Source organism: Sparus aurata, chromosome 10 (assembly GCF_900880675.1).
Source record: "Sparus aurata chromosome 10, fSpaAur1.1, whole genome shotgun sequence".
NCBI classification, from domain to species: Eukaryota; Metazoa; Chordata; class Actinopteri; order Spariformes; family Sparidae; genus Sparus; species Sparus aurata.
Genome location: NC_044196.1, coordinates 9,049,193 through 9,071,564, shown reverse-complemented (window position 1 = coordinate 9,071,564; position 22,372 = coordinate 9,049,193). Strand labels below are relative to the sequence as shown.

The 22,372-nt window shown below is 40.0% G+C and overlaps 1 protein-coding gene across 1 annotated transcript in view; it reads left to right on the top strand.

Moving 5' to 3' along the window:
• Nucleotides 1-22,372, top strand: part of LOC115589621 (endophilin-A1-like) — a 35,587-nt gene that overhangs the window by 4,236 nt on the left and 8,979 nt on the right. The window contains exons 2-4 of the mRNA XM_030430632.1: nucleotides 19,696-19,764; nucleotides 21,536-21,608; nucleotides 22,058-22,201. Of these exons, the coding sequence (XP_030286492.1) occupies nucleotides 19,696-19,764; nucleotides 21,536-21,608; nucleotides 22,058-22,201 (286 nt within the window). The remainder of the gene's footprint in view (nucleotides 1-19,695; nucleotides 19,765-21,535; nucleotides 21,609-22,057; nucleotides 22,202-22,372) is intronic.

The following is a 22,372-nucleotide window of genomic DNA, read 5'->3' as shown; positions in this document are numbered from 1 at the left end:
AATTGTCAAACATTTGCAGTGTCCAGCTTCTTAAATCTATTAAACGTGAAGATGAAGGGCAGATTAATCATTAATTGCAGCCTTAGATAACAAACTGTCTCATTATACACCTAAATATATGATGTAACGTCTGTGCTGATGTTATTTTGGGGAGCTGAACAGCTGCATGGATGAGCTAAATATAGTCAAAAACTTATTTTTTCTGCGTCTGTGTCCTCCACTGTTTGAGTGTTGTTTCTCTCACACTTTCGTTCAGTAAAACGACCCTGAGAGCTGCAATAATGTCGTTAAACAAAAAAAACATATCGACACCGAGAGAAGACGAGGATTATTTCTGAAGATTAATTTCCTTCGTCTGTCTTTCGTCTCTGGCTGTCAAAAGGACAAATTCCTGCACATTTGTTGTGCTTATCAGATGAAGCGCTGCTGATAGAGAGGAGATGATGTTGATTGATCCCTGAGGGGGAAACTGGGTCACTGCAGCAGAACAGAACAGAACAGAACAGGAAATACTGTGTTCAGCAGCAGCAGACACCGAGCATCCTGAAGAGAAAACACAGGGCTGGAAAGTAACTGAGGACTTTAACTCAAGCACTTTATAAGGATTATTTGATTGACAGGATAATGAACTGTGTGGATCATCGATTAAGTCTCTAAAAACGTAAATAATGTTCTTGTTCCAGACTCATAAATGTGAAGATTTGCTGCTTTTCATCGATTTTAATAGTTTTTATGTATTTTTTTTAAGTGTCACAATTCAAATTCTAAAGTAAAATGACAAAAAACAAACCAACAATTAAAACAGCTAGCTTGACATTTAGCCTGTGTAAACAAAGACCAGATGTTTCACTGATTTTCTTCTTCAGAGACCCTTTATTGACTTGTTTGGGGAGAGTGTTCAGATTTTAGAAACAGAACTTTGTAACAAACTGAATTTCAAACTCAAACCTGTAAGAAGCCGCCAGGATAACGTCAATTTGTTGTTGACCAAGTTATCACAGAAGAGTTTGACGTGTAAATGACAGTAGTCAGGACATAAAACCAACCATCTGTTGATCTTTATTGATCCAGATGTGCTGACAAAATGTTAAAATCGAGAACTGAATCCAATCACATTCCCCCAATTTGACGTTTTGTCCCTCATTCTCTCCCCTCTTTAGTCTCTTCCTGTCGTGTACCTCTGAGCTCAATCCCTTTTTTCTCCCTCTCATGTTTTATTCAGCCAGGTTTACTGAGGTGTCCCATTTCCTGCCCCTGCTGGCAGCGGTGGCCATCTTGGTCTGGGGCAGTGTGACCTCACTGCAGTTGGCTTCGCGCCGCCTCCAGTTTTTTTTTTATCCATCTGTGAAAAACACGAGAGCCACATGTACGCTCGCACCAACGCACACACGCTGAGATGTGTCCTAGATTCAAGTCTCCGCGGACGGGAAGTCGGCGCTCATATCAAGTTTTAATGTTCCCACTCTGAGAGATCACATCTGATTGGCTGCGTCACCAGCGACAGCCACAGCACACACCTGAGAGCGCAGTCCCAATAAACCCTGATTGGAAAGAAACAGCGCTCATTCGTAATGACCTTCTTATTAAATAACTAATAAAAACACATCACAGCACAGAGATAATCGTGTCTTACTGACAAGCTTGTTAAAGCTGCTCAGAGTAGAAGAAATAGAGACATTACCCTAAGCATCTTGTATGTATGTTTATAATCTCATAATAATGTCTTCATGTCAGGCAACATATGCGCAGTTATTGATATAGCTGTAGTTTGGTAGGAATTCATTATTTTAGGCCTTTTTTGCTAAATTTGGGCAATCAACTTGGGGGGGGGGGGGGGGGAGCCAAAATAGCTGTTATAGTGACACAAAAAGTGCATTCAGCAGTGTTTCTTATACATTAATTTATTTATGGCGGCCACCACACATTAATTTTAAATTATCGGAGCTGCACTCTTTCTCGTACGGTGTTTCCCACACATAGACTTCACTTGGGAAGTTTCTTATTGTATATTTATAAGTCTGACACCAACCATGTTCCGATGACTCGTGGACAGTCGCTTAACATTTCTCGTACCTATTGGGCTGGATAACAAGCTTCGATACGATACTATCAAGTGTCATTTTTGTCTTGTCATTCGATACTAAATTGTGACACCAAATTGCGATAACTAAGGTGTTGATCTCTCGAGTGTCAGTGAGCCTGTGTAATGTTATCTCATCTTTAAACAAAGTTCATAAAATTATTATCGACATAAGTAACATTCAGGAACCGGTATTAAAGTCAAGTTGACAGTACTGGTAGTGAAAATATCTTTAATGATAGCCGTCCCTACGTATGCCTGACGAAAATCTACTTATGCCGTTGTCTTGTCAAAGTTTATAAGCGAACATTCGTCAGAAGTTGAAGATGGGGCAACGTTTTCTAATGCATGGATTTTATTTTGGATGTTAAACTGGCAGATTAATTCTGTAGTTTATTCGAGGTGATGCATTTAATGTGTCAACGCCACGAGCCGGTCTCTGGGCTTGTTTCCGTCCTCTGTGGTGCTCTGTGTTTGTAATCTGAATGCAGAACGTTGAGGATTTGTAGGTAAACCTGAATAATAACAGAGGCTTTGATTTGAGAGTTTAGTGACAACAGATGGTGGGCGGAGAGTGAACGAGTTGTTCCTCCTCAGGCAGCCGACAGGAAGCGGCTCCATGTGAAGAGAAACAAGCTGAACTCAGGCGACATGACTCTTAATTCCATAATGACTGTTTTCACCGTTATTTTCCCATTTTTTAACCTGCAATTACTTTGCGTTGTTGTGAAGTTTTGTCGTTCCGCCGCTGCACGTAATCGTCTGTAATTACCCGTCACCTCTGCCGCACCACATCCACCCTGTTCCCGCCGTTCACAGGTTCTGTTGGTGCCGCTCTCTGCCGCCTCATGAATAAACCATGTTGATGAACCAGATCACAGCGGCTCGATGGTGCGAGTCAGGTTCAAACACAGATAGATAAATGTGGACCGGGTGTGTGGCGGTTTCCAGAGTTACCGGTCTCTGACGTCTCGTGCCGCCCCCTCCTCTCTCTTTCCTGTTGAATCACAGATCTATTTCGGGCCTCGCTTCCCGCCTGCCGCCATCACACTGTTGACATCTCACCCTCACATCCAACATGTGAATCACTTTAACTTGATTTAATTTCTCCTGCTTCCAGTCTGACACAGGAGGAACATCTGTAACCTGATCAACGACTGAGTGGTGTTTGATCCACATAGTTTAAATCAATGTTTATCCATTTTTATTTAGTACAAGATAGTTTCTCTAGATTTATATTCATGTCTTGTTGTTATCAAAGCAGAAACACTCAGTGACATTTATCTTCAACACATGTAAAACTAATGCCATTCCCATCAGCCTCAGCTGTATAACTCTCTTCAAACATCTGTTGTCAGTATTGACAGCTGTGCCATTATTAGAATATCACATCAAATCAATAAAGTATCTCTCAGGGGTTAGACAAGTTCATATAATATTCAACAAAAGTAAAGATTCAAGAGTGACATTAGAATAAAAAACACCAGCCTACCAACAGATATCCAGTGTGTTACAAATTTCAGTTTCTCAAATATATCCAGAGTGAATCCTCTTCCCAAACAAATCAATATAAGATCTCTGACAGAGAAGATAAGAGTTTCGTCCGGCACCAGTCAGCCGATCGATAAGTTGTAGCCTAAGCTAACAGCTTGTCTAAAACCTTCAGAAAGTCATTAGCATAATGTTAAATTAAGTGCAGCGTTGTTTGATGTGGTACGAATTTTAGCTCAATCGATTCATTCGTGTATGATGAGAGTCAAGAAACTCAATAATCAGAACTCAAGAAGCCAATCCTCGACGTAATGATCAGCTGTAAGACGTGGCTGTACGCTCCTCACCGCTGAACTAACTGGACGGTCTTAAATTTCCTCTTAAATTCTCTTAAATGTTGATGGATGGTCGAGCGGGAGCGAAGATAATGGGAGTTAATCAATCAGCTTCGTCTGTTGACTGTAATTGAGGGTTATTATAATTATATTGATTCATACATGCATAAATAATCATTTTATAATCTCATTACGTTGAGCAGACGTTAGCTAGGTTATTACTCAGTCAGTGTGCAGACTTGATTGACGTCGTCCATATTGACATAAAATCAGAGACATTTGTGAGATACTGGCTGTTTTCATTATTGATTAATGTGCTGATTAATCTTTTAGTCCAAAACATGGCAGAAAAAAATGCTCATCAGAGTTTCTAAAGCGACTGAAAATGATTAGTTTGCAATTCTTTTGGTCCTGATCAACTAGTTGATTGACGAACGGTCGCTGCAGCTCGACTTCTAGATTCACGGTGAGAGAAAAGAAATGCTGGAGTGAGTGAGAGGAGAAGACGGAGGCAGAGAACGACATCGGAGCTGACAAAGTAAATTAATTCTGTCAAATTTAAAATCAATGTATGAATCAATGACGTGAAGCATCAGCAGAGACGAACGAGAAGACGACGGTTTGAATAAAGACGAAACAGAAGCGCCTGAGTCGATCTGTCCTCTTGATCAAACACACCCCTCTCCAGCTCTATAGACGGTGTTGTCGTGGCAACAACACACGTGTGAAGAGGGAGCAGGCGTGATGCAAACACACACACGCTGCTCTCTGGTTGGCTCTCTCAATAATTGATCAACCTTGAGGGCAGCACACGTGACGGATAGGCAGACGGAGGGAGACCCGAGTGTTCCTCGCTGTGTCCTCTGCCTTCACTTTCAGGTGTGTTCATCACGTTGATTACCTCTGCAGGACCTTTGACCTCTGACCTCTGACCTCGTCGCTGTCCGCTGCCTTTAGTGTCGTTGACGTGGCTGCATCAATCACTCGTTGAAGGAACTCATTCTCTCACAATCCTTTTAAAAATAAATGAACGCTGGAGGGTTGTCGCCAGGTTCCCTCGGACAGAAGCGCTCTCATTGGTTGGTTTAAACATCAGGGGGGCGGAGCCAAACATTTTGACTGTAGGAGAGTTCCATGATATTAATATATTATACATTTTTCATGGGGCTGGTTAATATATCGTTATTATTTAGTTATCATGATATGAGACTGTTGATCCTCTTAGATTTTGGTGATCGTTGTATCGTGAGAGTGTTGTCGTTCCTGGTTTTAAAGACTCATTACGGCAAAATTATGTCATTTTCTAAACTTAACATTACTGACATTGATAACATTACTGATGAGTATTGATCAGAAATCTCACTCAACAGTCATCTCTCCGCCATATTGTCACAAAAATTGACATTTTACCAGTTTAACAAGCTGACTTTAAAGTTTATGTTAGCAATATTAGCTTTTAGCAAGTGAAGGTAGCTCGATTATCAGTTATGGCAACAATTGCTTTGTTGTGCCTGTGATTGGCAGATATCAGTATCATTTACACACTGGCTGAGTAATGCTAACTAGCATTTAGCTACCTTTGTTTGGAGTAAAAAGAACAGAAGCCACTATCTAAATAACGACACATCAAATAAACACCATCAGTGATGGATATTCAGTATTGTTGTATGTTTTTAAGACTTTCTTTGTTTTTTAGCTCTAAGTTGAACACTAATTCTAGATTCAGTGATTATAATAACGCAGCAGTATGACATATTTATATCAGATATTATCTGTGTGTATCTGTTATTTGAGGCTTTCTTTCAGTTTCAGGTCAGTTTTTATTTACATCCGGCAGCTCCGTCTGCATGCTAATGACTCTAACACTGTGACCCTGCGCTCCCCTTTCAAAATAAAAGCACAGTTTGGCAGCTGAAATGACAGGTTGACATATCGATGCTGACAGCGACGCTCTGCCCGCCTCTAAAGAAACAAGAGAGGTTGAAGTGTTTGTGTTTGTGTGCTGCGGTCGCAGACGATTCATCTCCTGAAACAAGAAAATCGATCGGCAGCAGGAGAGATAAAAACCACAGCCGTTCATTTTCTGTCTTTCATTCCTCTCGTCTGTTTTGCTCTCTCCTCGTCTTGCTCCGGTCCTCCTCCTCATATTTGTGTTTTTATGAAGACGTAGTGAACATATTGCTGTGCCACCATGCATACTAATGCATCACCATCAATCTCTCTCTCCCTGTTTTCTTCTTCCCCATGTCCTCCCACGCTCTCGCCCTCTGCTACTCCACAAACCGTATACAGAGTAATTGTCTATATTCCAGCTGCCCTCAGTGACAGTATGTGTCTCTTTGCTGGGTGTTTTTATTGCTCCATCAATCCTGAGTGGCTCTCAACAGGGCGGCGCTGCAGGGCTTCAACACGACACGCTCACATTGTGAATGTGGTCGTCGTCTAACGTGGTTCAGTCACAGACGAGTGTTGGACGGACACACAAAGTCTCATCCAAGCTGATTATACTTAAACACAGTCAGTAATGTTTTTATTGTTGTGTATTCATTAAGTCAGTGGAGTCTGAGTTGAATACTAAAGAGATCTGTAAAGGTACAATCTGTAAAACTATTTTGTAAAACCATAACAAATGGGCCAGAGCCAGGCTAGCTGTTTCCCCCTCACTTACAGTCATTGTGCTAAGCTAAGCTAACCATCTGCTGGCTGTAGTTGGCAACGATCTTCTCATGTAGCCTTTTTTTTTTTTACCAGTATCAATCCATCAATGCATAAAAGTTTATTTATAACGCACCCTTCGAACAAATTAAAGACAATTCAAAGTGGTGCAAAATTTAGATTAGATTTAGATTTAAACGCAAAAATTCATCCCCAAGATCACAATAAAGTGGGTAGTTCAAATAATAGAGGATAATAATAATAAAAATAAAAATAATACTAATAATAATAATAATAATAATAATAATAATAATAATAATAATAAATTAAAACAAATTAAACAAACAAAATGCAATAAAATTAGATGCTTTACAACATATAATACTGGTGCACACAGCAGAAGACAAGAAATATAAAACAAGTAATTTAAAAGTAGAATTTAATTGAATAAATGATAATATGGATATGATACATGTTAACAAATGGCCTGATACAGAGAGCTAAATACAAAGAAAACATGTCTTAATCACTTAATGTTCCTTTTTTTAGTACACAGAAAATTGAATTGAATAATTATTTAGTCAGTTGAGTCTGAGGTGAATTCTAAAGAGATCTGTAAAGGTACAATCTGTAAGACTATTTTATAAAACCATAACAAATGGAGACACTTCATGTTAATCCGAGCAGAAACCCTCTCAAAACATTTTTGAACAAAGCAGATATTAGAAGCTTTAGTGGGTTTTATAACATTTAGTCAGAGTTTCCCCACACTTAAAGTCTTTATGCTAAGTTAAGCTAACCGTCTGCCGGCTGTAGTTGGCACCGATCTTCTCATGTAGCCTTCTTTTCAGTCCATCAAATGAATACAACTTTATTTATAATGCACCTTTCAAACAAAGAAAAGGCAATTCAAAGTGGTACAATATTTAGATTTAGTAAAGGAAAACATTTATCCCCAAGATGACAATAAAGTGGATAGTTCAAATAGCAGAGGATGATAATAAAATGATAAAAATAATGAACTTTATTTCTAAAACCAAACCATACAAGGTGGTTCACAGATTATAGTATCATACAGTACAAAAAAGACGAATTAAACAAACAAAATGCAATAAAATCAGATACGTCACAAAATGTTAAACCGGTGCAAACAGCAGTAAACAAGGAATATAAAACAAGCAATTTAAAAGTAGACTAGAATTTAAAAAATAATAAGATGAATATGATACATGTTAACAAATGGCCTGATGCAGAGAGCTAAATACAAAGAAACATGACATAATGAGTTTGGTGGGCGGCTGTTGGAAAAACTTCTGATTGGATTTTTCTGGTTATTATCTCTAAAAACCAGGAGGTGTAATAGAAGCAATAAGCATTAAAGTGTTGAGATCAAATAACAAAGAAAAAATATTTAAAATGTATAATACAAGCAATAAAAACGATGATAAAAATAATATTTTGACACACAATTAATTGATTGCATTTTTAAAAAATAGGATTGTATAGATGATAACATGACTAGTTGAATACAATATGTTGAACTGTTCCTTTAAATTAAAAGGTCATTTAAACAAACAATGCAGAATGCTAATAACACAGAAAACATGACAGTGACTGGACTTTCTTTTCCTTTTTTAAATACACAGAAAATTAAATGGAGTTTGGTGGGTGGCTGGTAAAAAACTTTGGGCTTGTGATGTCATTTTCTCTAAAAACCAAGAGGTGTAGAGTAACTCTAAATTGGTTGTCGTAATAACAAGGTAATAGTTTAAATATATGCTTATAAAACGTATTAAAAAGCAGCATTACGACTTGTTTAAACCTGTTGATTTAAAAAGTGATTCATGGTTATTCCTCTCCGACTGTGTCATCGACCTTCTGGAGTTTTAACAGTGTAGTAAACATCAGGATGAGTCGACGCAGCTGATCAGTTTGTCTTCATCAGTCTGACGGGAACGTAAACTCCATCAAACACGCCGTCGTCTGGCAGCCGGAGAGTCGGTCGTGACTCCAGCAGCTGATGATGGAGCAGGGGACTCTCCTGACGGGCTGAACGAGCTGCAATAGACTTCCACGCCTCAGTTTTCTGACATGAATACAGATTAATGGAGACGGAGCTCCAGTACGAGGACGTTTCACTCCGTCTCTTTCATATTACAGCGATCTTAGTCTTGAATATCTCACATCTTCTGCATATCGTCTTATTTTCTCGCCTGCTTTCACACTTTGTCCCCGCGCTGAGTCTCTCCTGGTGACATGGCGTCCTCTTTATGTGTGACTGTGTGTTACAGTAGTAGCGAGTGACCCCTGTTATATAACTCAGCTCACACACAGGACACGACTGAAGAGCCACTGAAGCATCAGCAGGACCTCGATACGCTCTGCAGTGTGAAGAATGACTCAGTTTTTTACCAGCTGTGCTCTGTTTTGGTACTTTTGGCATCATTCATGTTGGTTAATAACAGCAATTCTAAGAAGTAGCATCACTAGCATTGAGTCGCTAAAGGGCAAGAACAGATGATGATGATGATGATGATGATGATGATGATGATGAGGCTCTTAACAAACCCTGACAGAAAAGGTTAATTTATGTTGGAGGAGCCTACAGCCACTGTCTGTGAAGCTAGGGCTAAATGCTAACATCAGTATGCTAACATGCTCACAGCTGATAATAAGACAAAATATAAACAGTAAAACTATTTGAAACCAGAAACGTGATGACAAATATGAGTAATAATGTGAATTAAACACATTATTTGAGGAATAAGTGTATGAAAACAACAAAATACATGAAACAATGTATAGATAATGGTCATAAACATTGTAATTTATGGCTTTTTGCAGCTTAAAACACACACCAGCCTTCAGTGATTCAACAATAAATAACAAAACAGAGAAATCCAGTTTGGTACAAAGTTTGGTTTCTAAAATCTGTCCAGAGTGAACCATCGTCCCGAGAGAATCAATAGAGGATCTTTGGCAGTGTCATCACTGTAGTTCAGTTCAGTTTTCCTCCACAGGTGAGACCTCCTCTAAAAGATCATCTCCAACACCGTCTTCGGTCACACAGGTGTGTCTACAGGTGCAGCAGCAGGCTAATGCTAAGCTAGCTTTTGTTTTCAGACGTCCAGGTAGTTAAACTTTGCTGAAAACGTTTTAAACTCACAGTGAGATGAATAGTTTGTTTTGTAAGCAGCTCCACATGGCGACAGGTGGAAACAGGATTTATGGAGGATGAGCTTCATTTGTTGACGATCTCGAGGTCACAACATCGTGATGACACGTGTTGTCAATGAACGCTCCATGTGGCGTCTTTAACCTGAACCGAGCGGTATGAATATGAATCGAGGCAAAAATCTGTTCCTGCTCAGTTTCTTCTTCGCTCTCTGCTGTGCTATCGATCACAGCGCTTGTTTTCATTGATCTCTGGCACTCGCTGTCATTGGGTATAGACGAGCCATCGATCAGGTATTGATTGTGCGTTGAGAGAGTCCCAGAGGAGAAGCTGAAGAAACAAATGAAAAGACGTCTCAGTCAAGATGCTGTCGTTTGTTTTAATCAGGCTGAGCTTCACAATCTGCTTCGGTCTTCTTCTCAGAGCTTCATCTGCTCTTTTAAATCTAAACTTTGTACACTACGTAAACCATATTTGCACTTCTTTATAATGAACAGACATTTTGAAGAGAACTGCAGCTAACGATTGTTGTTAATTAAGTATTCTGATTATTCTGGTTATTTATCAAGTAATCGGTAAGAAATATTTCAGACTCATTCTGATTTTTTTTTAATTTAAGAGCGATACTAATATATAAAAAAGAGAAATAAGATGGGATGAATGAAAAGCTACATAATTGGTGTCTTTAAAAAAAACACACATTTGTATTGCAATAATCACTGCAGTGTGTGTGTGTGTGTGTGTGTGTGTGTGTGTGTGTGTTACTGACATAATAATACTATGAATATATCTCAGGTTTTAACAAATTGACTGCAGCATCTTATTTTCTGTGGGTTGATATTTTCATAGGCAAAATTTTGCTGACGTGGGGACAAATAAATCTACGGCAGAGGATTAGGGCCACTTTAAAGCGCAAACAGGATTCTGACTGTTTTTACAATTCTGAGAAGAAAGTCAGAATTTGGGGGGGAAAGTCTGACTTTTAAAGAAAAAGTCAGAATAAAAAGAAAAAAGAAAAAAGTCAGAATTTTAGAAATAAATCCGATTTTTTTTTAAAACAGTCAGAATTACAAAAAAAAAATCTGAATTTTCTTTTAAAATACAGAATAAAAAAAAAGACAGACTTTAACAAAAAGTTTTTAAATTTTAAAAGAAGAAAATCTTAATTTTGTAACAAGTCAGAACTGTGAGGAGGCATATATATTCATATAAGGCTTTGCCCAGTAGCCACTTTAGTGATTAACGTTCTTAATTTTTCATTACATTTAACCATAATTAACGTACGTTCTTTACTCGCCTCAATCTCCGCTAGCAGCTACGTTGATTAACGCTAAATGCTGCTGCTAACGTGACGTTAACGTTCCCTTGTTGTGTTGTGTCTGGTCTGGTCGGCTCTGGTCTGACAGACTGGATGATCTCTGCTGCTGTGTGGTTTAAAATAGAAACACTGGACTGTTTACTATTCATCCCACACTTCAGACATCTTCTGGACTGTTTTTCTTCTGTCTCTTCCTTCATTATTGGTCCGTCTGCTCTCACGTTCATGTTTCAGTGTGTCAACAGAGGAATTAACAGCATTATGCAACAGAAATAATCACTTTCACGTCTCCTTGATTACTAACAATCAAAACATCTCATCAGATTGTGCTCTCACAAATCAGCTCAGTCTGTATCAGGCTCAGATTAAAGTGTGAGCCGTGATGACTTCTTCTTCTTCTTCTTCTTCTTCTTCTTCTTCTTCTTCTTCTTCTTCTTCTTCTTCTTCTCCTGTGGTTGTGATTAACAATGCAGGCGTGTCGTGGTGGTGTCTGTGTCTCCGAGCTGCTGCACTGCAGCCGGTCAGAGGCTTTCAGCCGGATTCAAACCGTCGCCTCCTGAGAATTAAAATGCGTCCGGCGCTGTGAAACCTGCAGGAATTAGAATTCCGCTCAGGAAGCTGTTGACGCTCATCCTCCTCCTCTGCTTACCTTTCCTCCTCCCTTCTTTCCACATCCATTCCGACTCACCCTCTCCTCCTTGTTCCGGCCTCATTTCTGATTCTCTCTCATCCTTTTATTATCTCATCTTGTCCTCGTCCTCCTCACCGTCAGACTCCTGATCCGATCTGTCCCACGCTCGGGCTCGTTCGGGTCCGTCACATCTCCGTCTGCTTGTTGGAGGTTCTGATCGCAGTTCAAAGAGACTTCCAGGATCAGATAATGAGCTGATCTGATAGATGGATGTCAGAGGAGAGGCCATGACTCCGGCTGTCTGATCTCTGCGTGTCCTTGAGTGTTGAACAGACGTCCAGGTCGTTTTCTCATCTCTGTGTCTTACTTTAGTTCTTTCTGTCTGCTTGTAAGAGAAGCTAACGTTCACGGTCACATGACTCAAACGTCACCACCACTAAGAGTCTTACTGCACAATGTACAAGTTGTAAAGTCAGAGTTGGAACAGTGTGTAACTAAAGTGGGCCTGTAAAGACAGACTAGAGTAGATGAGACGTTTAATGTCCCCAACACCTCTGTAGTCTCATTTAGACAGTTTAAAATTAAACTGTGGGACATTTAATGATAGATTTTTACGTCGTGTGTCTTAATTCAGACATTAAACTTAAAAACTATTTAAAAGACTTTGAGACGAGGGAACAGGAAGTGCTCATTTTGCGTGCTTGCGTCGTTAAACTCAAATGTTCGCTCTGAATTCAGTTCTAGACATCGGCGATGTGAGCGGAACATAACTTTGAGTATCAGGTGGGAATGAGTCACTCCTCCTTTTGTCTGACTTGTTTTTCTTTCCTTCTCACTTTTTCCTGTCCGTCTCTCTTTCTTTTATTTCCGTCTCTCTGTCTCCGCAGATGTACTTTTATCTCCTCAAACTGAACCGTGGCTCCGCACGTCATAAAATATCAGAAAAGCATCACCGACCTCTCTTTTCTCTTCTCTCCGGTCTGTCGGTGTTTCCCTCTGATTCACTGCCTCCTCTCTTCATTAAACACGTTTCCTCTCTGACGCGCGACGCATCATTATTATCTCGGATATTTAAAACTGGGAGGAATAAATAGATGTTTCCTTGTTTTGCGTAATCTTCATCAAACCTGCTCCGGATGATGTAACCAGCTCAGGAGGTAATCAGAGGTTCTGGTTCGTGCTGAAGCTGCGGCGGACATCACATTGTGTCCTCCTGATGATCTGCAGCTGCACAGTTTGTCCTCACTCGCTCGCTCGTCTTCATCACATTCAGCTCCACACGGACGGTGATGAAACTTAAGGCAACAGCAGAAACACTGACAGCTGAACCTCCTCACCTCCTCCTCACAAGATGATAATTCAGCTTTCCAAACACTGAACCCCGACAGAAAAGTCAGCTGTCACTCAGCCTCCTTTAAATCCTCCTGGACATGTTGAAAAGGAAACAGACAACCGAGCCGCTCTTTGAAACAGAAACCTGAACTCCAACCGATGACACGACTAAGACTTCTACAGCTGCTTCTTCTTCTTCTCCCTTTTCCTCTTTTTTCTTCCTTGTCTTCTTCTCTGTCTTCCTGTTCTTCCTCTGTCATCTTCTTCTTCTTCTTCTTGTACAGCCTCTTCTTCTTCTTTACTTCTTCTTCTTCTTCCTCGTCTTATTCTCTGTCTTCTTGTTCTTCCTCCGTCTTCTTCTTCTTTTTCTTCCACAGCCTCTTCTTCTTCTTCTTCTTCTTCTTCTTCTACAGCCTCTTCTTCTTCTTTTACTTCTTCTACAGCTTCTTCTTCTCCTTCTCCTTCTTCCTCGTCTTCTTCTCTGTCCCTCTTGTTCTTCCTCTGTCATCTTCTTTTCCTTCTTCTTCTTGTTCTCTGTCTTCTTCTCCTTCTTCTGCCTTCTTGTTCTTCCTCTGTCATCTTCTTCTTCTTCTTCTTCTTCTTGTACAGCCTCTTCTTCTTATTTTACTTCTTCTACAGCTTCTTCTTCTTCCTCGTCTTATTCTCTGTCTTCTTGTTCTTCCTCTGTCTTCTTCTTCTACTTTTACAGCCTCTTCTTCTTCTTTTACTTCTTCTACAGCTTCTTTTTCTTCTTCTCCTTATTCCTCGTCTTCTTCTCTGTCTTCTTGTTCTTCCTCTGTCATCTTCTTTTCCTTCTTCTTCTTGCACAGCTTCTTCTTGTTCTCTGTCTTCTTCTCCTTCTTCTGTCTTCTTGTTCTTCCTCTGTTGTCTTCTTCTTCTACAGCTTCTCCTCCTTCCTCTTCTGCTTCCTCTAAAAGTAGCAGAGAAGGTCTTTGATATCTCCCATGATGTCAGCCCGTCCTCATCAGAAAAAACAACCACATAGCTCGACTGTGAAAGCAGCTTATTATGACCCATGGATGGTGACCTCTGGTGGCAGGAGTCAGTCCACATCAGGGATGGATGGATGGTGGGGTTAGTTTAGTAACACACTGAAGTAACTAATGACCTCACATTATAACTAAGGTAACTTGTGTTTCAGTGCGAGCGACAGCGAAGGTCTGCACCTGAAACACAGAGTTTTAGTAAATGTAGGGATGCTACATGCTGCTGCTGCAATGTCTGTGTTTTTGTTTGGGCACTTGAACGCATCACACTGATATACAAGCCAAAGCTCAGGATTTCTAACTTTAAAAGAAGTAAACTAAAGTCATTTTCTGCCACTAAATCACTTCTCAGGAGTCATCAGTGGTTTATAAATATTGATAGAATTATAGAATTGGGTTGAACATGATTTTTTTCCTCAAACAGACGTATTACAGTTTGGATAAATAGCCCGTGTTGGCCATCAATCTGGCCTTTTTATCCATCTCCAGTCCAAGATGGCGTCTGAGTGTTTTGGCAGCCGTTCAGACTGATAGATGAACCGGCGGCGCCTGCCAAGCTTTTCTCCCCGGGTCCTATTTCTCCCCCCCGATAGGCTAATTCTCCTCCACACAAGATTAATGTCAGCCGGAGAGGAGGGATATCTGCTGCATCTGCTCTCGGGCCGCCCTGACCTCTGCACCTTCTGACCTCCTCGCTGGCGGCATCTTCTGATTTGTAATTAAGCTTATTTTTCTGGGGATGACTCAGCGAGAACCGTGAGCTGAATATGATGTGATGTTAAAGAAACAGAGAAAGAGGGAGCAGAGGGAAAGAAGTGAAGGATGGAGGAGGAGAAGAAGAGGTGGGAGAGAATATAGCTGAGAAAGTGGGAGTAAAAAACAAAAGAGAAAGTGAGAAGTGTGGAGGAGGAGAGAGATGTCGAACAGATGGGGTGTGTTAATGCCTCAGTGGTCTGAGAGGTGGTTAGTTCTACTTTCTGTGTGAGTGAGTTCATGTTTAGTCCACTGTGAGTCTTTATCTGTGAGTAATGTTCGACTTTCCTGTGGTGTAGTAGAGAAAAACAATCCGATCTATTACAGAGGGATGGCTCAGCACAGCGCCCTCTGCAGGCCAATGTTGGAATCAGATTTGCTTTATTCAGAACTTGCTTTAGAAACATCACATTTTAAAGTTTTCTTCCGTATCAAAGCGATCCAGTGACAGCTGTCTGTACATCTGTTGGTTCACAGCAAACAGGAAGTGCTAATCGTTAATTCTGCAAACTTTAATATATCCTACAGCGATGTTATACTTCCTGTTTACACCCCCAAAAGCTCCCAAACAAAAGACATTCCCATCAGCCTCAGCTGTACATGCTGTAACATGCTAAACAACAGTTGACATGGTTAGCATTATATCTGCTGAACGTAAGCATGTAAGCATTGTCATTCTGACATTAGAAACCATATGAAAGAAACGCTCCTCATAACCTCAGAACTCCCCTGAGAATCATCACACTTTTAGTTTTTCTTTAGTATCAAAGTAATCCAGTGAAAGTTGTCTGTACATCTGCGGGTTCACCACAGACAGGAAGTGCTAATTGCTAATTCGGCAAACTTTTATTCAGCCATGGCATTGTTATACTTCCTGTTTACACCCCAAAAGCTCCAAAACTAAAGATATTCCCATCAGCGCTGATTAGCAATAGATATGCTAACACGCTAAACAACAGTTGACACAGTTAGCATTATATCTGCTGTAGGCATGTTAGTTGTTTAGAAAACTATATAAAAGAAACGCTCCTCATAACCTCAGAACTCCCCTGAGAATCATCACATTTTTATGTCTTCTTCAGTATCACGGTGATCCAGTGATAGTTGTCTGTACATCCATGACTTCACTGCAAACAGGAAATGCTAACTGCTAATTCAGCATGCTTTTTAGTCTTTTGCTTAAATGTAAACAACTACAAATGATAGCATGCTAACACATCAAACAACCACAGGGGACATGATTAGCATCACGCCGGCTTAACATGTGCATTGTCATCTTGAGCATGTTTGTATACTGACGTTAGCATTTAGCTCAAACTGATATGCTATAGACAGATGATGTGTTTTAATCTGAGACACATCTGAGTTAAAGCCCCACATGGAAAGGAAATCACAAAGCTAGCTAGTTAGCATTTAGCTTAACCGTGCTTCAGCCTCACAGAGCTGCTAGCAAGGCTTTAGAGTTGGAGTGTTGTAGTTGTATCCTTTGTGTTTTCTAACTTTATATGCACTAAAGAGGATTAAAAGCGCACAGCAGAGACATCGTGTGAAGTGAAGCAACTGTCGGCGCTGCTGCTGGATGTTAATCTGACTCAACTGAACTGAACTGACGTCGGATACAGTGGAACAGCAGAAGATACTGACTGTACCGAGAGAGAGACGCAGTTATGTAACTGTGTCAGTACACCTCTGTGTGTGTGTGTGTGTGTGTGTGTTGTTAGAGGACCCAGTCAGATCCCTGTCTCCATGGCAACTGCATCTTCCTCCTCATCTGTCCGTCCTTCTCACTTTTCTTCCTCTCGCTACTTGTTGTGTTTTGTTTTTACATTTTAAAAATACCATCTCTCTCTTTTTAAAAAATCTGCACTCATCTCTCTCTCTCTCTCTCTCACACACACACACACACACACACACACACACACACACACACACACACTCATCCATCTGTCTCGTTCTGATCAAAGCCTGTCCTCTGTAACACACACACACAGGTGTTCAGGTGTGTGGTTACATAAACACACACACATTTACCTTCATGTTTGCACGGTTTGTTAGTTTGATGAAGAAGACGTGTGGCATCTGCTGCACACACACACACACACAGCTGCTTGTCTTGTGATTTGAATTTTTACATAATCAGCTTCCGTGTGTGCAGCGGTGGAAAGTATTCGGATCTTTTATTCAAATAAATGTACCTGTATGCTGCTACTATAGTAAACTGTCCCCTGTGGTGGATATATTATAAATACGGCTGCATTTGTGTATGATTTAACAGTTGTAGCTGTAGGTTTGAGCTAGTTGATATTCAGTTTGCTCGATTCGGCCGTTGATGAACTGAAAAATCAACAACTATTTTGCTTATAGTGTTGCTTTAATTGTCCACTTTTTTATTCTTTATGTTCACTTTCTTCAGGATCATTACGTTTTATAAGTTGCCCAATAAAACACACCTGGTGTTTTGGGTTCAGGTTACCAACATCATACCGAATGTCATCTCACAAATCACATGCACTTACCTCTTCTTTGGATCAGTCTAGATGCTGTAGGGCCCCTCTTACTGTTATTAGTTTAAATTTTTAAGAGTTAATTACATTTTTTATACAATCCAGTGTGCTGATATTCTATCAGTTTTGTATTTGGTGACTTGTGTTTTACAACTGATATGACATATTTTATTTTGAAGAGAGTAAAGTACCGTAGATGTTGGCATTGGGTTCCAGTGCAGAAATCCAGGCACTAATACTGATGACAAATTTGAACAGTATCAAACCTCAGTTTCGATAGACGGAAGGTGTAGAGTGAGGGCAGATTGTCCACTCCTTCTTTTTTTAATATATATAAGTCTTATTTTAAGGATGCAAGATCTTACGTACGCGTTCTTATTTATAGCATTCTTACAAAGTCTTTGCTTTACAGTCAGAAAGCAAAATAAACTCGTACTTCTGTTACTGCTACTAATCGATTGCAGATGGTGCCAATCTCTCCAACAGATTGAAAATAAGTACCAAATGCAAAACAAAGTCTGCCAAACATTCCCAGGCAGCCCGTCAAGATAAAGTCTATGTGTGGGAAACACTAAACACTGGCATGGATCGGTGCTTCTGTATCTGAGCTGCGGTTACATACAGCTGTTTCCATGGAAGCTGTTATTGTTTATGTTGTTATGTTAATTTTCAAGCTCAATAAATGTATATTATTATTATTATTATTATTATTATTATTATTATTATTATTATTATTATTATTATGTATAAACAGCAGCAGTATTTGTGTTAAACATGCTGCTTCCTTCCACCCTGAACCTTTCTGTGGGAGTTCCTCTGCTGTGTGTCGTCTGATATGCTGCTGCACATACACTGCATGAGTAAGTGTGTGTGTGTGTGTGTGTGTGTGTTGCCCACTGAAGTGTGTGGGCGGCTGATGTGAGTCACGATTGTTGGAAAATCCCACTCTCCTCTCTGCAACCTGATGCGATTAGAAAGCGTGAGGTGTCACTCTGCGGCTCCTCCTGGTTATCACCGACGGCAGAACGATGAATTCGAGGTCTGGATGTCTGAATATGATGCAACATTTACGAGTCTGCTTCGATGTGCAGACGTTAGTTTTTGTCCTCTGACTTGTTTACATCTGTTGAGACCAAAAACCTGCTGTGGTTTGTGGTTTGTTGTTACAACGCCGTCTTTGTTGTGTGATTTATTAGTTTATCCTCCCGACATCCATGAATCTGTCGAGACAGAACTTACACTAGTGTGAGAACAGGTTTCTAATACAGGTTGTTTGCTCTAAATCTGAGAGAAATCGACCTCCTTGGGTGCATAAAAAAGTCTTAAATCTTTCACTTCAACATCTAAAAAATGGTAACAATAAAATAAAAAGCAACAATAAAAGTCACAAAATCACCGAGCTCAAGCAGGAACACTGAGAAACACTGCAGCAGCTTTACATCACACACAATATGTATTCATGTGTCTTCTGCTCATCAGCAGAAATCTACAACCTTTTAAGTCATAATACATTAATTCATTCATAACTAATAATCTAAAAACTGACCCAAAGTAAGCCACGTCTCTTCCAGTGGACCTCATGGGACCTTGTTTCAGACAAACATTGTATGTTAGTGAATGAAGAGACAAATAAAACGATGTTTGACACTTTATTGACTTGAAACTGATCTTTTAAATTGACAGTTTGTTCTAATTTAAGTCAAAGATCATGTAGTTTTGTGTGAAAGCTCAGTGAGCTACATCATCTCATCAACACCAACAACTGGGTCAGAAAAGGCCCTGAACAAGATGAACATCACAATAAATCTGCTCATATTGATAACTGAAGTTCTGTGGACGAAAGTTCTGTGGTTCTGGATACAAATAACAAAACAGAAAAGCTTTGGAGTCACACAAAACAGAATCTAGATAATCCTGTTAGTCTGTAAACAGTTTTCATCAGGTTTGACTGTGAGAAACTTTTAAAGGACGACAGCACAAACGGTGAAACTCGTCTTGCAGGGAGGCGCTTGTGGAAGGATGAAGCTGCTCGTTCGCTGCCTTCACATTCAAGCATGCAGAAGAATAAAGTGTTGGTGACTCACTTTAATATATTTTAATGACACGAACAACCACGCCGCGGAAATTAAAGGTTAAAACTCACACCAAACAGTCCTCAGTGTGATGAGTCATCTGATGTTAGATTACTCATTTTGTCGTCTACAAAGGGAATGTCAGAACTTCATATTCGATGTCTTCTTGATGTCTCACTTTCATCTCACACTAATAATCAGTATTCTCTCCATGACCCCTTTGAAATCAGTCGAGTCTTTCATGTTTTTAAACAACCCTGAGAGACGAGAAAGTGTTTAAGAGCAGAAAAATCCTAACTTTCTTTCTTTCCTTTGTCCTTTCTTTGTTGATTGCTGCTACAGAAAGTCAGCGAGAAGGTCGGAGGAGCAGAAGGAACCAAGCTAGACGATGACTTCAAAGAAATGGAAAAGGTAAATATTCATGAAATATTTTGATACGTGACGAACCATACTTAGTTTTCAATGTTTGGATTTTTTATTCTGTCTTATTTAGAGTTGTCACGATACTAAAATTTTCAACTCGATACCGATACTCAGGAAAATATTCGATACTCGATACCATTTTCGATACCACAAGGATAAAAAAAGACCCCAAAATTTAAAGGAAATATTTTTATAAACAAGAAAAATGCAAAAATAACCTCTGTTACATCATGTAATATTTATAATAAAAAACAGTTGTGCAAAAAGAAACTGCAAATATGATAACAAGTTTCAGGTCTGGTATCGATACTTTTGAAAATGAGAATCGTATCCGGATACAACATTTTAGTATCAATACTTTTTTGAGTTTCGATACTTTTGACAACCCTAGTCTTATTTGACTAATTATGACAGCTTTTTGTTCATGAAGCTGTTTTACAAACGTGCTTTCAGTAAGTTAAGAGCTGCTGGCCTCTACAGAAGCAGTGAGGAAACATTTCTAGGGCCCTATGATTTCCGCGATCACGGAATTGCGGACGGAATCGCGGAATTGGCCGATTAAAACGGAATCTGCTTTTTAACACGGAATATCGCGGAATTTGACATAATTTCACTGAAATGTTGTTCTTGTGTGGAAGAGGAACTTTTGTCTAGGGAAAACTGCACGGGGGGAACCAAATCTGGGTGGCACAACAAGTCGCCGCCCCCCTCCCCACAGACTGAGCTCCCCCGTCAAAACATTGCAAGCATGGCGAAGTGGCTGCCCACGGCGCCGTCTTCGTCGGCGAAAAAACTGAGAAACTTGACATTTACCCCTCAGTACAGAGCCGAGCAGTTCCCGAACGACTTGTATGTGTCAGGTGAACTGTTGTTTTGCAAAGAAGCAGACCTGAGAAATCATAATTAAAGATGTAATGCGTCAGAGTTAGCCACTGTCCGATTCATATTATTGGCATATAATACCAGAGTGACTGTTAACTGCTGCTAACAGTAGCTGCTGTTAGCTAGCTAGCCCCGTTAGCCACAGCCCTCTTAGCTGACTCTGCCTGGGCTGGGAGGCTTTTCTGGATCTGCCTGAGAGCTGACCATGTTTTTATTCAATGAAACCCATACAAACACAAAATATACTACTGTATGAAGACATGATGAAGTCAAAATATTTTTGATGCACTTTACTGTACTGTATGGTACAGTATTGAGGAAATATGTTTGTCCCCTCAATTAATTTAAGGTAATTTCTATTTAATTTGTGTACATTTGAGTTATTTACATTAATAACACACTGTTTTTGGTAGTACAATAAGAGTAAATCAGGATTCACAAAAATTAAAACGGAAAAAACGGAATTCCCAAAAATTAAAACGGAAAAAACGGAATTTGGGAAAAAATAAAACGGATTTCATAGGGCCCTACATTTCTTTCATGTCATCTATTTTCTATTTTCTAGGTCTGAAAAAAAAGAATCATGTCAGTGGCCCTTATCTTTGTCTGTTTTCCATATTTTTGCCTTTTACCTGTTTTCCCCCCAGAAAAAGAAATAAGAGACTTAGATTATCGTGGTGGATCTTTATGCTTTATTTAGTTTAGTTTAGAAAACAGTTTGGATCAGACTAAGAAAATGGTTCACAGAAAAATGTTAAATGTGTCACTTGTCCCCTCAGGGCTTCCATATGCTTCGTATCTGTTAGCATACATTAATATCTAGACTTAATCATCGTTCAGTTCGTTTACGTTTGTCATCTCTTGTTCTCCTCTGCAGAAGGTGGACATCACCAGCAGAGCAGTGTTGGACATCATGACCAAAACTACAGAATACCTACAACCCAACCCAGGTAGAAAATACACAGCTAACTCCAAGTGCTGTATCATAAACAACTGGACTTGTTTTAGTTTCCTGAAGACGTTTCAGCTCTCGTCCAAGAGGTTTCTTCAGTTCTGAATAACTGGAGGGGATTTGCAGGCTTTTAAACTCTGTGTAGGAGTGTCCTTACAGAGTCGTTAAGGACACGTGTGAACTCTGAGTTTGGGAGTCGTTAGGGTCTCTTGTGGGTCGTTGATCCAACCGTCCTTCATGTTGGTTGGTGAGCCCAGTGAGCGCCCACTGGTTGCAGGCTTTTAAACCCTGTGTGGGACAGAGTTTAAAACCCTGCAGCTCTTTTCCAGTTTGTTAGAACTGAAGAAGCTTCTTGGATAAGAGCTGAAACACTTCCAGTCGCCTACCATACAGCACTTAGTGTTACCATGACCTGGATGATCTAATCTAACCATTACCGCCCTGCAGCATCCAGAGCCAAGCTGAGTATGATCAACACCATGTCAAAGATCCGCGGGCAGGAGAAGGGACCTGGTTACCCGCAGGCTGAGAGCGTCCTGGGCGACGCCATGTTGAAGTTTGGACGGGAGTTAGGGGAGGAGTCCAGCTTCGGTAAGTCTGACAAGCTAACAGTGCTAATCTTAGATCTAATAAAGCAGGAGGGCCCACACTTTTCCCGCCAAAACTACTGGACTAAAATCAATTTTTTAAGGTTTTTGACCTACAAATGATCAAAATGGTGCTTACAGGTCGTTACACACATTTAGAATATATGTAGAAAAG